At 36.3% G+C, this 15,391-nt stretch overlaps 2 protein-coding genes across 2 annotated transcripts; one reads left to right on the top strand and one right to left on the bottom strand.

Annotated features, from left to right (window-relative positions):
• Nucleotides 1-2,052: 2,052 nt before the first annotated feature.
• Nucleotides 2,053-4,820, top strand: LOC107782006 (G-type lectin S-receptor-like serine/threonine-protein kinase At1g34300). Its single transcript, XM_016602840.2, has one exon. It carries the CDS (start codon nt 2,194-2,196, stop codon nt 4,570-4,572), a length of 2,379 nt encoding a protein of 792 aa, XP_016458326.2. The 5' UTR covers nt 2,053-2,193; the 3' UTR covers nt 4,573-4,820.
• Nucleotides 4,821-4,974: 154 nt separating this feature from the next.
• On the bottom strand, nt 4,975-9,448 carry LOC107782007 (perakine reductase). The gene is made up of 7 exons (XM_016602841.2): nt 9,264-9,448; nt 8,212-8,382; nt 7,282-7,485; nt 6,854-7,026; nt 6,505-6,601; nt 6,223-6,376; nt 4,975-5,336 (listed from the first exon to the last, which is right to left on the bottom strand). Exons 1-7 carry the CDS (start codon nt 9,315-9,317, stop codon nt 5,155-5,157), a joined length of 1,035 nt encoding a protein of 344 aa, XP_016458327.1. The 5' UTR covers nt 9,318-9,448; the 3' UTR covers nt 4,975-5,154.
• Nucleotides 9,449-15,391: the final 5,943 nt, after the last annotated feature.

Raw genomic sequence — 15,391 nt, 5'->3', positions numbered from 1 at the left:
AGTCTCTTGTAGGCATTTGTACTTGACCTCCATTACCTACTGACATCCAATTATCTAATAAGTTTTTATCCCCTATCATATGATTTGTAGCACCTGTGTCCACAATCCATTTAGGAAGGTTAACATTGCAACAGAAAAGAGTACCTGTCATTGCTGCTACATTCTGAGTAGTCTTCTCCCCAAGGGAGGAGTTGTTCAACATTTGCAAAATTTTAGCATACTGCTCCTGAGTGAACACCTGTGGTGGTACAGCTCTATGCTCAACATCCTATGTGTTACTGCCCTGTAGTTGTACTGTATTCACTTTCCTCTTATACTTAAAGTCTGTAGGATAACCAATTATCGTATAACAATTCTCCTTCAAATGTCATGTTTGGTTGCAGTAGTCACACTTCATGAGTTTATAGCAGCCATCTCTAGTGAGCCCCTTCATCTTACAGAAATCACACTCCAATTCATAATTCCTCTTCTGTTTGGGTCTAGCTTGAGTTGTGAACATAGCAGTAGGTTTATTATGATTAGGCATTCCAAAATTATTCCATGTCATCATCCTACGACTTTCATCTTGAATTACCATTGCATAAGCCAGGTTAATGGTTGAGACAGTGGGCATCTGGAGTATTTGGCTTCTAGCTTGCTCAAAACTATTATTTAGTCCCATTAAAAATTATAATAGGTATTGGAATTGCAACTGTTCAACATAATCTTTAGCAGGTGGTGGTGGAAAAATTGAGTCGTATTCATCCCATAGATCAGTCAATTTAGTAAAATAAACTGATACTGATGAAACTCCTTGAGTAGAAGTAAAAATTTATTTTTGCAGATTGTAAAGTCTAGATACGTTCACCTTGTCAAAACGTACCTTAAGTTGTGTCTAAATTGTTTATGCATTTTCATAGAAGAGAACTCCCGTTAACAAATGTTGACTTACATTGCTCATCAACCACGAGGTCACAATGGCATTACAGTGGTCCCATTGATGTGCTAATGCTGGTCCAAAATCTGCTTTGGAAGTGGATCCATCAACTAAACACAATTTGTTCTTCCCTAGCAATGCTACTTTCATTGTTCGATTCTAAATTATGTAATTGTCAATTCCAGTTAACAGTAGACCCACTGTCATCGATCCTGATCCATCAGACGGATGGGGATATAATGAATGATTATGATCGAGAATTACCGCCCCGCCGCCGGTTACACCAGTTCTGACAGTCGTGCTGCTCGATTCATCGTCAATTGCCATGGAATTTGCACAAACAAAATCAATTAGGGTTAAAAGAAAAGCACATAAACAGAGTCGATTCTCTCGATTTCCTCTTTAATTGCACGAAGAAATCTCTAGAATCACTCGATTGATAGCTTTGAAACCATGTTGAATCTGCGAATTGCAGAAATTGTAATGAGAAGAAGTGAACAGCGATTGGCAAAATTTTTACCGTTTTATTAAGCTTCTAGCTAGACTATTACACGTATATGTAGTATTGCTCCACTAATCGCTACAACTAATTGACAGTTGTACATATAATTAACTAACTCTAATTGACAAACTATAGTTAACTTAACTAACTATCGCTAAGTAATACTATCCTTTATAGAAACACATTAACTTTTTTATCCCTTCATAAAGGAATATGCTATATTTGGACTATTTTTAAATTATATTATACTCAAAAATGAAGTAAAAATGCAAACTTATCCTAACGCATGGATAGTCAAATCATGTAACGATATATAACTCGTTAAATTTGTGAAAAATTCAAAAGCAGAAGGGATAAAAACTGCACATTCAATTAGTCAGAAGTTAAATGTGCTTAACCAGATATAATAAGAACCAAAAATATAATTTACCAATATTCGAGGGACTAAAAGTGAAAATTGTCCAATTAAAAAAATTGGCGTATTCCATGGGTTCTAAAAAGAAAGCTGCCAACAGAGTCAAGGGTCATGAGTCAACCCAAATTACAAGTCTTCAAAAAAGCTTCAAAAGATTTTATAGTCCCACAAATTTTTAGGACATATTTACATAAATCATTCCATCTATAAATTAAGAAAATACGACGTATTCCATGGGTTGGTTCCAAAGAGAGAGCCGCCAGCAAAGTCAACGGTCCAGAGTCAACACAAATAACAACTCACAAGTCCTCAAAAAACCGCCATATATGATTGATTAGTCCAAAACTCCGTCTTCCTTCTATGCCAAAACCAACCATGTCTTGTCCATCTCCTCCCTTTCCCCTTCTGTTCCTCCTCTTTTTACTGTTGAATCATCCACTCTTCTCGTCTGCCCAAAAATCAACCAAAATCCTAACAATATTCAATTCCACACTTTCTCCTTGGACTCCAACCCAAAACCAAATCCTCCTTTCTCCCAACTCCACTTTTGCTGCTGGTTTTCTACCATCAAATTCCACCAACTCCTATGTTTTCTCCATTTGGTATTATGAAATACCCAACAAAACTATAGTTTGGTCTGCTAACCCAAATTCCCCTGTTAATTCTTCTGCTTCCCTTTCCATTTCCACCTCTGGTGAGCTCAAGTTAAGCCCCCAAACTAGAGTCTCCTCAGCTCCTAATCTTTGGCCTAAGAGTATTTTGGTTGTCAGAAATACTTCAGCGCTGCTTTTTTTACAAGAAAGTGGAAATTTGGTTTATGGTAACTGGGGTAGTTTCTTGAATCCAACTGACACATATCTGCCAAACCAGAACATCAATGGCACAAATGCAACTTCCAGTAATGGAAAATTCCAGTTTCTCGGATCCAGAACGCTTTTTTACAATGGAAATGACAGCTACTTCGCTTTTCAAAATTCTCTTCAGCGCTTAGAGGATACGGGATTAGTGACTCAATCTAGTGGAAATCCCTTCTACTCATCGGATTTCGGTGACCTGAAACTGAGAAGGTTGAAGCTTGAAGATGATGGGAATCTCCAAGTCTACAGCTTTGATCCTGTTTTAAAACAATGGACTGTTGTTTGGCAAGCAATTTATCAGCTATGTACAATCCATGGTACGTGTGGTACAAACTCTATATGCATGTATGATGCTTCTACTACTAAGACTTCTTGTGTCTGTCCTCCGGGGTTTAAGAAGATCTCTGGAGAATCTTGTGAAAGGAAAGTCCCACTTTTGAGCAAGACCAAGTTTTTGCCTTTAGATTATGTCAATTTTACTGGTGGGGTTGACCTTAAGGTTTTGAACTTCTCTAGTTGCCAAAAACAGTGTCTTGATACGGAAAATTGCTTAGGTTTTATGTTCAAGTATGATGGGACTGGCTATTGTGTGCTTCAATTGGATAAGCTGTTGTATGGATTTTGGTCGCCAGGGAATGAAGTTGTTACGTATTTGAGGGTTGATAATGAAGAAAAAGATGTTTCAAATTTCACTGGTATGACTAGTTTGATGGAGACTTCATGTCCAGTGAGCATTAGCCTTCCATTTCCACCAGAGGAGTCTAAGGCAACCACTAGGAATATTGTGATCATCTCAACTATCTTTGCAGCTGAGTTGATTAGTGGGGTATTCTTCTTTTGGGCATTCCTCAAGAAGTATATTAAGTACAGGGATATGGCTAGGACTTTTGGTCTTGAAGTCATGCCTGCAATTGGACCAAAAAGGTTTAGTTTTTCTGAGATCAAGACTGCAACCAACAATTTCATTGATAAGATTGGGAAAGGTGGGTTTGGAGATGTTTATAAAGGGAAGTTGAACGATGGCCGGGTTGTGGCAGTGAAGTGCTTGAAGAATGTCACGGGCGGTGATGCTGAGTTCTGGGCTGAGGTCACGATCATTGCCCGAATGCACCATTTGAATTTGGTAAGGTTATGGGGTTTCTGTGCTGAAAAGGGTAAAAGGATACTTGTGTATGAGTATGTACCTAATGGTTCATTGGATGAATTCCTGTTCCAAAAGGCTGCTCGGATTGGATCGCCAGATAGACCTCAGAAACCGATACTTGATTGGAATATCAGGTATAGGATAGCACTTGGCATGGCACGAGCAATTGCCTATCTACATGAAGAGTGTTTGGAATGGGTATTACATTGTGATATCAAACCTGAAAATATTCTCTTAGGTGACGATTTCTGCCCTAAGGTGTCTGATTTTGGGCTAGCGAAGCTAAAGAAGAAAGAGGAGGTGATGACCATATCAAGATTTCGAGGCACACCAGGATACGTAGCACCAGAATGGACCAAGGCTGATCCAATCACTCCGAAAGCAGATGTGTACAGCTTTGGATTGGTGCTGTTGGAAATAGTTTCTGGTTCACGGAATTTTGAGCATTATGACTCAAAGGTGGATAGTGATCAGTATTATTTCCCTGCTTGGGCATTTGATAAGGTGTTTAAGGAAATGAACATTGATGATATTTTGGACCCTCGAATCAAACAATCATATGATTCAAGGGCACACTTTGACATGGTAAATCGGATGGTGAAGACAGCACTGTGGTGCATCCAAGATCGGCCAGATGCCCGGCCATCAATGGGGAAAGTGGCCAAGATGTTGGAAGGAACAGTGGAGATCATTGAGCCAAAGAAACCTACCATTTTCTTCTTAGGCGAGGAACAATAGTTTAATCAGTCCTATATGAATCCCTTAAAATGCAGTTTCAAGAAGTTGCAGTGAGCATGTATTGCAGCATCAGCAATAAGAAGTAGACAGGATCATATTTTCCAAATAAACCACAATCAAGATAAATGCCCTTTAAAGGTGTTAAAGAAATGTAAAATATATTGTTAATTCTGTTACTGTGTGAATGCTTTAAATGTATGTTGTTGTTAATCCTTTAATTTGTGTGAACACGAGAATGTGGTTATAAAGAGCATGTGGATTAAGACCCAATGTCACACAATAGTGATACAGTTGGCACAAATGATACTTCATGGAAAAAGTCAAGGCTTAGGCCTAACAATAGTAGCCAGTGTTTGATTACTCCACAAGTAACTCTAATAGAAAAAAAAATAGCTAACATCATTTCCACTTTGCCCGAGACAAAACACAAGCAGACAGATCTTTATTCTAACTGTAGCAATACAAGAAGACTGATCTTTAATTATTCAACTGTCGAGTACAAAAAGAGGAATCAGATGGCAATGGATTTAAGAAGTAAAAAAGGAAACAACATGCTCAATCCACTTGCAACAGGTGCATCAATCATTTTCTTGGGGGTGGCGTAATTCCATACTTATATGAAGTGTTATAAAGAGCCTCACCAATTCTCTCCCCTGCCACTTCACCAATGGGCACTGCATCAGAAAGTTCTCTTATGTCTTCCTCTGTGAGCTTCACCCTCACAGAGCCTACGTTATCATGAAGATTTTTAATCTTCGATGTACCTATAGTAAGAGAGAGGAAGCTAACTCAGTATTCACAACACCATGTCTTTAAGAAATCAAAGCACAATTTGTATCGGCATCTGATTTCTTGATGCTTTCCGTTTCTTTGAGGCAGGAAATTTTATACAGGAAATATTGCACCGCTTTCTTTTCATTTTTTTCCTTTTTATTATGGATACAGCCTCCAAATCTTCTGGTTAACCAAGTGTCAAGTGAGTGCATATGCACAAAGCTTTCATGTGATAAAGCTTGTTTTGCATTACAAAACTTAATAGCAGCTAATTAACAATCATGTCCGCATCAATGAAAAACCATCTCCCCCCTCCCCCCCCCCACCCACCCACCCTCTCCCCAAGTTATACAAAGTCTAATTTCATTATTTGTGCCTAAAGTCATCATTACCAGATGGTTCTGGTGTCATGTCTATCTCCCTTGATTTTACTATGGTTAATATGGCTGGTGTTTACAATGCATCTTCGTGAAAGCTCTAAAATGTAAAATCCAAATCGTTTGCATTATGAGAAAGAGGTGCTTCCCTTTTTCTTCCAAACAGCCTATAGTGCACTCGTGTAATAGTTAAAAACACTGCATGAAGTCCATGTTGAGTAATGTTTTTAACTAAGCTGAAGGAAAAAATACATTGGTATTAATATTAGAGACGTAAGAATGGAAATTTTCTACTTTGAAGTAAATCACACCATCCCTTGCTTCTTAGTATGTTCAGCTCTTTCAACTAGCCAAAATCCTGAAAACAATGCTCACTAACTCAGCATTTGACGACAAATTCAGTTCGTAGAGAACATTGCTTTTCTTATACTTACTTTCTTTCTTTGCAAGTACTCTGAGATCATCTTGCATTAGTGCAGCTATGAGAAGAATTGCTTACCAGGAATAGGTGCAATATCATCCCCTTGATGAAGGACCCATGCAATAGCAAGTTGAGCCGGAGAGCAACGATGCTTCTTCGCTATTCCTTCCAGACGAAAATATATAGATTTGTTCTTTTCAAAGTTCTCTCCAGTAAACCTAGGATGTGTAACCTGATAGAGGGTAAATGTATTCCAAATTCACAAGCGTACGTCAAAAATGGATTCATGCAACAATATTATAATAATAGTGAAAAACAGAAATAATGTAGAAGTAAAATAAAATTTGTCTGTTTTCTTACCAAAAAGCTGTTAGCGGGCAAGCTTTCAATAACCGCTTTTCCAGCAAAAAGCCCACGTCCAACAGGGCCATATGGAACAATCCCAATTCCAAGCTCCCTAGTAGATTCAAGATAGAAAGAAAAGTAACTTTAATATTTCTCAGCATCGCTATCCATTAGCTTTTTCTATTTAGTCCTTCATAATTCTGATTGGGAAGGAGGAAATAATATATTTTCGTACAAAAGAAAACAACAATAAAAATGACTAATAAATATCTCCCCCGGACATGCCCCTATTTCAGTTAAATAGTACTCCTTTGATTTCAAGGTACTTTTCTTTTTGAAAATGTATAATGTAGTATAGAGAAACCTGCAAACTGGAACTATATAATCCTCAATGTCACGCGTCCATAAGGAATACTCCTGTTGTACAGCAGTGATAGGATGAACTGCATGTGCTCTCCTTATTGTCTCCGGGTGAGCTTCAGAGAGGCCTATATACTTTATTTTACCTTCTTCAACTAACTGCTTAAGTTCTTCCATCTGTAACAAATCTCACCACAATAAGGAAAAATAAAGATAAGTGAAAAGCAGAATCAGAAAATTAGCTTATCAGCAAACTGTGACGTGGTTAATGGAAAAAAGACAAAATAAGACATAAAAATGCTTCATGGAAAAAATAAAAGCAAGATTCTTCATTAGGAATGCCAGCATTGTTGGCGACCCCCTACTCATAGCAGATGAATTTTGTGTGGGCTAAGTAACTAAAGTTGAACCATAAATTGGCAAAGCACTTACTGTTTCTTCAATGGGCACTGTTACGTCTATACGGTGCACATAGTAGAGATCAATGCAATCCACTTGTAGGCGCTTCAAGCTAGCTTCACAGCAGGCACGAACATATTCTGGAGTTCCTTTCACTGTAATCTTAGTTGGTTCAATCTTATAAATACCAAACTTTGTGGCAAGCTGTATTTTTTCTCGAGGCAATTGCTTTAATGCCTGAAACAGTGAAGTTATTAGACGGATTACAGACTACTTAAGGAAAACCAAACAGCTATTTAACTGAATAACAATGGGTCTTCCTAATTCTATTACCTCGTGTAGAAGACGATCTGAACATGAAGAACAGAATTCAATTTTCTTCAGTCCAACATTGTCGGTTATATATTCATAAATTCTGCATTAACATTTATCTTCCATTTTTCTTTTTCGTCAACTTAAGATATGCTAGAAGGGAAAATTGAACTCTTCAAATCTATATATTCTACTGTGAAAAGTATGACTTAGTTAACGATTCTAGAAAGAAGTTTGTAGCAACTTCTCTTTTTTCATACTGAAAAACAAAATTAGTCCGACAGGACAGTTATCTGAGCAAAGCATGAGAAAAATGGTAATCCTCTCATCTTTGAGAGTCATATAGTTGGACCAGCCCTTTTCAGGTTATACTAAAGAGAGCATTATATGTATCTCGTAGAGACTGTAATACTGGAGGAGACCTGTTCACCAGAATCACCACTTAGACAAACCATATGGAATTGTTCAAGAAAAAAAAAATCTCTGTAATATTGTACTACATCTTTAATGTGTTCATCAGATAGTGTAATACTAGTAGCCTCAACAAGTGATTGCTTCTATGGACAAAACATTTAGTTGAAATTGAACTGCTAAAGAAAAATGCATCTTGTGATGATCATGATTCATGAGTAGCCAATTGTCTGTATTTACCTTCCCGACCAAGAATTCATTCGCATGATCCATGCCATAAATGTCGGACGTGTCAAAAAATGTGACTCCTTTACTAAAAGCCTCCTTAATTATTGCAATCCCTTCCTCCTCGGGAAGAGGAGCATTATAGACTCCAGTAAGCCCCATACAACCGAAACCTAATTTGGAGACCTAGAAACAAAGGTTTGCATGCCGTCAATGACCATGACTATCATATAAATAATAACTGAAAAAAGAAACATCTTTATGAATGGGAAATAACAGCTATGTGGGATTATACTGGGTTTGTTGTTGTTGTTGTTGGGAAATAACAGCTAGAAAGCAAATTACTGCATCCATTTTGGAAAGGGAACAGTGTCCTGCTTCATTCAAAGTATAATAAACTTGTCTATCAAATTCAGATGAGAAAGTTCATGAAATTTGGCTTCTGATCCAAACTGTAAGTTGATCATGGTTATGTTTAAACAACAAATGTAGCAACAAATCACTGATCCAGAGGGGTTCTGTAGGTTCAGAATCCATGGCATTCACCTCGAACCATAAATAGTTTTACATATACATATAAATATACACATTAATATATAAAACAAGTAAAGCTAGAGTCAGATACATATATGAACCCCATACTCCCAACTCAGATCCCACGGCGTTCAAATCTTGGATCCTTCACTGGGACCAATTAAGATGGCAAATGTTGATGCTTAAAAGCTCTTTGAGTAGAGATGTTATAGGTAAAAGAGCGCCATTCTTCCTTAAAATAAATTCATACTATGGTTCAATACAATGACAAAACAATAATGTTCACATTACAGAAATAAAGTACTATGTCGTCTCCTTCTGAATTCCACGATAGACAAGTTAAATCTCACCACTAATGTGTAAAAACCAACCGAAATCAAAGTAATCTAATATCCAAAATAAAAATATCCAAAGACTTGATTTGACCAAAAAAAAAGGGTCAGCCCGGTGCATTAAGCACAAGGGTTTATTGCAAGACAGCTGCAAATATAGTAAATTGTCCAAAGAAAGAACCACATGGCCTGAAGTTTTACCTCAAGTCCTTGGCTTCCCAATTTTACTCTTGGCATCTCAACTGCGTCCGCCATTGCTCAATTGAAGAAGAAGAAGAAGAAGAAGAAGAAAGAAAACTCTCTTAACTCTTTTTGCTGTTTTCTTCTTTTTTGGGCTTTTCTCAACTAGTATGACTAAAATTGAGTAAATTTGCACTCATTCAATGCAGATATATACACTTTCACCATCTGTGTCCCCCCCTCCCCCCCAAAACCTCCCCCACCTACCTACCCCTACAGGAGCGACCTGCATGAGGAGAGCGATTAGGTAAGCAGGGGTGGCTTGCGTCAACGATTACGTTAAGCCTTCTATCATTATATTTTTATTTTTTATTTTTGTTTCTGCTCATTTGAACTTTGGATAAGAAATATAGTTACTTCGATCACCCAAAAGAGGTTTAAAAAAAGCTACATCTAATCCCAATTATCTCCCTCTAATTCAAACTATATGTTATAATAGTTGGTAAATATTTTGTTTTTCATATTTAATTTGAAAGTCAAATTCTTGTTGTCGTTGACTTCCAACATCTTCAAAATATACTTATAATTAGCTATAGCAAATTGTGACACAAAATACATTTTATATAACTCCCAAATATTCTCATTAAATGGTGGCGTTCGGATAACGAATGTCAATGTCTCTATTTATATATCGTTATGAGATTTGACATCAATTTTTTAATTCTTTTCGAATGCAATTGTATTGAGAAATCAATGTGTTAGCTTCACAAAATAATCTGCTGCGTTTTAGAGTTGAAAATGGCCGATATATAAGGAGTAATTTCGATATTAATTTTCTAAACACCTTTTATCATTATCTTTGTCCTTTATAACATGTCCGAGACTAATCAATGGGGTGAAATTAAAAGGAATTGACGAACTAAAAGTAACATTTAACTGCATCAAATTTCTCAAATCTTATTTTGACTCTTATTTTTCTCAGTATCACAAACAGGACCATAATTTGCAAAGAAAACAATGCCACAAGTCTTTTTCTTGATCAGTTCTAATTCCAACTATATATTTTAAGTTTCATAAAAATGTTGTCATATACTTTAAAATTACTATAGCTCTATTTTAGAACTGATTTTTTCTTTTATTCGGTTGTATGAAATGTTGATATATTGTTATTGTATGTGGCATTAAATTTCTAAATTCAGGAAATAATTTATGAATAAGATTTTTTAAATTTATTTAGCACCATTTATCTTCAAATGAAGTACCATAGCTGATGTTGTTAAATTGACTAAATAAGGAGTTTCAATATTCTTGAGACTTCAAATGTTTAACATATAGATACCTTGTGATGATTTCTCAGAATATTTGAAAATAATAAAAATACACAAATATTATGAAAGTACATAAAAAAACTAAAATTGTTAAGAATTTTTCAGTGTTTTAAAATTAATATTTTCTATTATTTTCTCCACAAAACACAACTTTTGCTTTCTATTTATATGTTTTTCTCAATTACTTTTGTATTTTATGATAGTTACTAATTCCAAGGATACTAAACAAAAATACCAAACACAAGTTTTTGACTGCCAACTAGCAGGCCAAGATGTTTACATTTCTCTAATACAAAGGAAGTAGAGAACGAAGAAGTATCATAAAAAAATTTAAAAAAATCTATAACTTGAATTGGATTTTCAATATTTGGTATTCTTGAAACTATTATTATATCATTGAATTACAAATGTATTACTAAAATACATAGAGAACTAAAAGTTGTGAATATTTGTGTTCAATATTTTGAAAGTAATACTTTCCTTGGTGAAAAGGAGTGTCACCAAGGATTATGATCAAAGTGGACATGCAAAAAGTCGACTCATTGGAATGGATTTTTCTGGAGCAGATCTTGTCAAGTATGAATTTCCCAGAGAGGTTCATCACATAGATTAGAAGTTGCATCAGAATTGTCTCCTATTCAATAGTTATAAATGGAAATCCAACACTACCATTTAAGGCAAAAAAAGGGCTCAGGCAGGGTGATCTTTTATCCTCTTACTTGTTTGTACTTGCCATAGAGTATCTTACTAGATTGCTCAGAACACTAAAGGGGAATCCAAACTGCAATTATCATCCTAGATACAAAAAACTGGGCATAATACAATTAGGTTTTGCTGATAACCTCCTCATGTTTTGCAGAGGTGATGTGGTATCAGCTAAGCTACTATTTGATAACTTTCAACAGTTTTCCAAGGCCTCGGGACGGATAGCTAACATAAACAAAAGTAGTATATACTTTGGAGGAGTACCTAACCATGTGCAGCATGAGATAGTACAACAACTTCGATTCTTTATTGGTACTTTGCCTTTTAAGTACCTTAGAGTACAATTAAGCTCCAAAAAGTTGGTTGTAGCACAGTACCAACCTTTGATTGATAAAATGCTTGGAATAATAATCAATTGGACTGTAAAGTTTCTATCATATGCAGGGAGGTTGCAACTGATTAAAAGTGTGCTAATAGCCATTCAGTTTTACTGGTCTCAGATATTCTTGTTGCCTAAGAAGGTCATCAACAAGTTGAATGTAATGACCCAACCGGTTATTTTTACTTTTAGAATTCCGTTCCCCTAAATAAAACTCCCCGTATGTACTTTTATAAATTTATGACTTGCGGGGATGGCTGGTTCGGGATTTGGAAGTGTTCGGGTTGAAATCGGAACACTTGGTTCCTTAATTTGGCCTTAAAATGCTAAGTTTGACTTCGGTCAACATTTTAAGAAAATAACCCCGGAATAGAATTTTGATGATTCCAATTGCTCCGTATGGTATTATTGGACTTAGAAGTATGTTCGAAATTTTATTTGGACGTTCGTAGTTAAATTAGACTTAAAATAAATAAAATAGGAATTTAAGTTTAGAAGTTTGACCAGGGAGTTGACTTTTTAATATCGGGGTCGGAATCCAGTTCCAAAAATTTTTATAGCTCCGGTATGTCATTTATGACTTGCATGCAAAATTTGAGGTCAATCGGACTTGATTTGATATGTTCCGGCGTCGATTGTAGAAATTGAAAGTTTCAAAGTTCATTAGGCTTGAATCTATGTGTGATTCGTGTTTTTATTGTTGTTGGATGTGATTTGAAGACTCGACTAAATTCATATGATGTATTAGAACTTTTTGGTATATTTGGTTGAGGTCCCAAGGGGCTCGGGTAAGTTTCGGATGCCTAACGGATCATTTTTGGACTTGGCTTGATAGCTGAAGTTCTGGTTTCTGCAAGTTTTGGTTTCCTTCTACGTGATTACGTGAGAAGGTATGCGATCGCGTAGGGTTAATTGAGGGTTGTTGAGTTTTGTGCTTCGCGATCGCGTGAAGCGGGATACGATCGCGTAGCTTTGATATTTTGTGACTCGCGAACGCGTGAAGAAGGCCGCGTTCGCGTAGAGTAACAAAGCAGAAGTGGAGGTCACGCGTTTGCTCTATGTGATCGCGTGAAGAGGGCGGCGATCGCGTAGAGCTGGGAACTCTGTGCTTTGCGATCGCATGGGGATATCCGCGATCGCGTAGAGTTAATTCTGGGCAACCTTATTTTGTTCTTCGCGATCGCGTGCCTTTGGCCGCGATCGCATAGAAGAAAAAGCCCAGGCAGAATGTTTAAGTTCTGCATTTTTAACGATTTGGAGCTCGGATTGAGGCGAGTTTTGGGAGATTTTCAGAGAAAAAATCGGGGTAAGTGTTCTTAACTCAATCTTGGTTAGATTACCTGAATCCATCACTGTTTTTAACAATTAATTGGTGATTTAAGTTGAAAATTTTTGAAAACCCTCTTGGATAAATTTGAGGGTCGAATTATTATTGGAATTTAGTCATTTTAGTATGGTTAGACTCGTGGTTGAACGAGCGTTCATATTTCGTAACTTTCGTCGGATTCCGAGACGTGGGCCCCACGGGCAATTTTTGAGTTAATTTCGGATTTTATTTAAAATGTAGTATTTTCTTATGGAATTGATTTTACCATTTTTGTTGACTGTATCGAATTAATTATGACTAGATACGAGTCGATCGGAGTCGGAAAATCGAGAAAAAGGCATATTACTTGGTTAAATTGGAGCAAGTCGAGGTAAGTGACTTGTCTAACCTTGTGTGGGGGAAATTTTCTCTAGGATTAGTATTGAAGTAATAAATTAAAATGTGTTGAAAGTCATGTACATAAGGTGACGAGTGTGTACACGGGCTAAATGTGAAAGATCATGTCTTTAAATTGTGTAGATCGTTGTTGCATATTAATTAAATAATTTTACCTTGTTATATTCTTCATCATTGATTTAAATGTTTAAACTTTAAATTTGCTTGAACATTTTCTGCTAATTGTTTTACGTGTTTAGTTGAAACTTGGCTTCTTTTATTCTGTGCATTATTTGAAGGGTGATTTTCTTTAAATTAAATATTATTAATATGAATTATTTGACATTTTAAATTTGGTATTTAAGCAACGTACTAAAATTTTGAAATATTATTTTGTTGAATTATTTTGGCATGAGCCATGAGCTCTTTATTGTGGAAAAATATCATTGTTGGATTATTTTGGCATGAGCCGTGAGCTCTTTATTATGGAAAAATACTGTTGTTGAATTATTTTGGCAAATTAAAATATTTGGGCACTTGAGGTGTAAATTGTGATATATTGTGATATTGATACGCATGGGGTGGTATAAGGTCTGGATATTGAAACGCATGCGGTGAGATAAGGGTGGCTTGATACGTGTGGCTAGTAGGGGAGATTACTAGAAGTCATGCGGTGTGATAAGGATGGCTAAAACGCGGGATGCTATTTCGGAAAAAATCTTTTCTTTAAAATAAGCTGTGAAGGCTCCCGCGGTGATATAAGAAAATTGAGATATTGTGAATTTATTTATGATTTGGGACTACGAGGCGGTACCTCGGGAGTACCCTTGTTGATATTGATTTATGGCTGCAGTTGCCTTTGATTATTGTTGTGATTTTTCTTAAAGTTGAAAATAAATTCTGTTTTGTTTCCGCGAGGTATTAATTGCCATTATTTGGTGTAATTAAATGGTGACATACTACTTGACTCATTTCCATTGTCATTTTATCTTATTATATTGTTAAACATTTTTACCAGCCATTATTTATTTTTTTAGTAGGGCCTGACCTGACCTCGTCACTACTCTACCGAGGTTAGGCTTGGTACTTACTGGGTACCGCTGTGGTATACTTATACTATGCTTCTGCACATCTTTTTATGCAGATCCAGGTACATCTTACCAGTTCAGACATCAGTGAGTTACCGGTGTACGGAGACTTCGAGGTATATCTGCCAGCGTCCGCAGACTCCGGAGTCCCCTTCTATCATTATCATGTTGTTTCCTTATTTCTTTAGACCTTGATATACAGAGACATTGAGGATAAATTCTTAGAAGCTTGTGACTTATTTCTACCAGGTTTTGGGAGTTATAAATTATTTGATTTGTATTTTATTTATTTCAGATATTTATTATTATTCTGCATTGATAGACTTACCTAGTCTTAGAGACTAGGTGCTATCACGACCTGCTACGGAGGAAATTTGGGGTCATGATATTGAAGTTGTATGCAGGACCTTCCTCTGGACAGGAAATACAGAAGTAAAAAAGAAGGCTTTGGTGGCATGGAACCAATTGTGTTTACCTAAGACAGCTTGGGGTCTAAATATCACTTATGTACAAGTATGGAATAAAGTTGCAATCTTGAAACATTATTGGAACTTGTCTAAAAAAAAAGGACGGGTACATATTTATTATGTGAAAGGCGGGGATATAAGTGATGTGGATGCCAAAAATGCCTCGTGGACAATTCGAAAGATTATTAATGTGAAGAAATATCTAGAGAAGACAACCTTGAGGATAAAAGATGTTGTGGTAGATGGGGAATACTATATAAGGAGAATGTATAACATGCTTAGGGGGGACTTCCCTAAAGTGAGTTGGAAGAAGCTGATTTGTAACACCCAAGCAAGCCCAAAATGGATATTCATATTGTTCCTAGTGATACAAAAGAGGTTATATACCAAGGATAGGCTAATAAAGTGGGGTATGGGGACTGACTCTATTTGTGTAATGTGTGAAGATGAACAGGAGAGTCACCAACACTTGTTCTTCAA

The sequence above is a fragment of the Nicotiana tabacum genome, chromosome 19, assembly GCF_000715075.1.
Source record: "Nicotiana tabacum cultivar K326 chromosome 19, ASM71507v2, whole genome shotgun sequence".
Taxonomy (NCBI): Eukaryota; Viridiplantae; Streptophyta; class Magnoliopsida; order Solanales; family Solanaceae; genus Nicotiana; species Nicotiana tabacum.
Note: the sequence above shows the minus strand (reverse complement) of the source record. Positions and strands in the feature narration are given on the sequence as shown.

Coding starts and splice junctions, on each gene's coding strand:
- LOC107782006 (XM_016602840.2), top strand. CDS start 2,194: ATGCCAAAACCAACCATGTCTTGTCCATCTCCTCCCTTTCCCCTTCTG.
- LOC107782007 (XM_016602841.2), bottom strand. CDS start 9,317: ATGGCGGACGCAGTTGAGATGCCAAGAGTAAAATTGGGAAGCCAAGGA. Junction 7,486..8,211: donor ATGAATTCTTGGTCGGGAAG/GTAAATACAGAC, acceptor TCACTGTTTCAG/GCATTAAAGCAATTGCCTCG. Junction 5,337..6,222: donor TGATATTGCACCTATTCCTG/GTAAGCAATTCT, acceptor CTCTTACTATAG/GTACATCGAAGATTAAAAAT.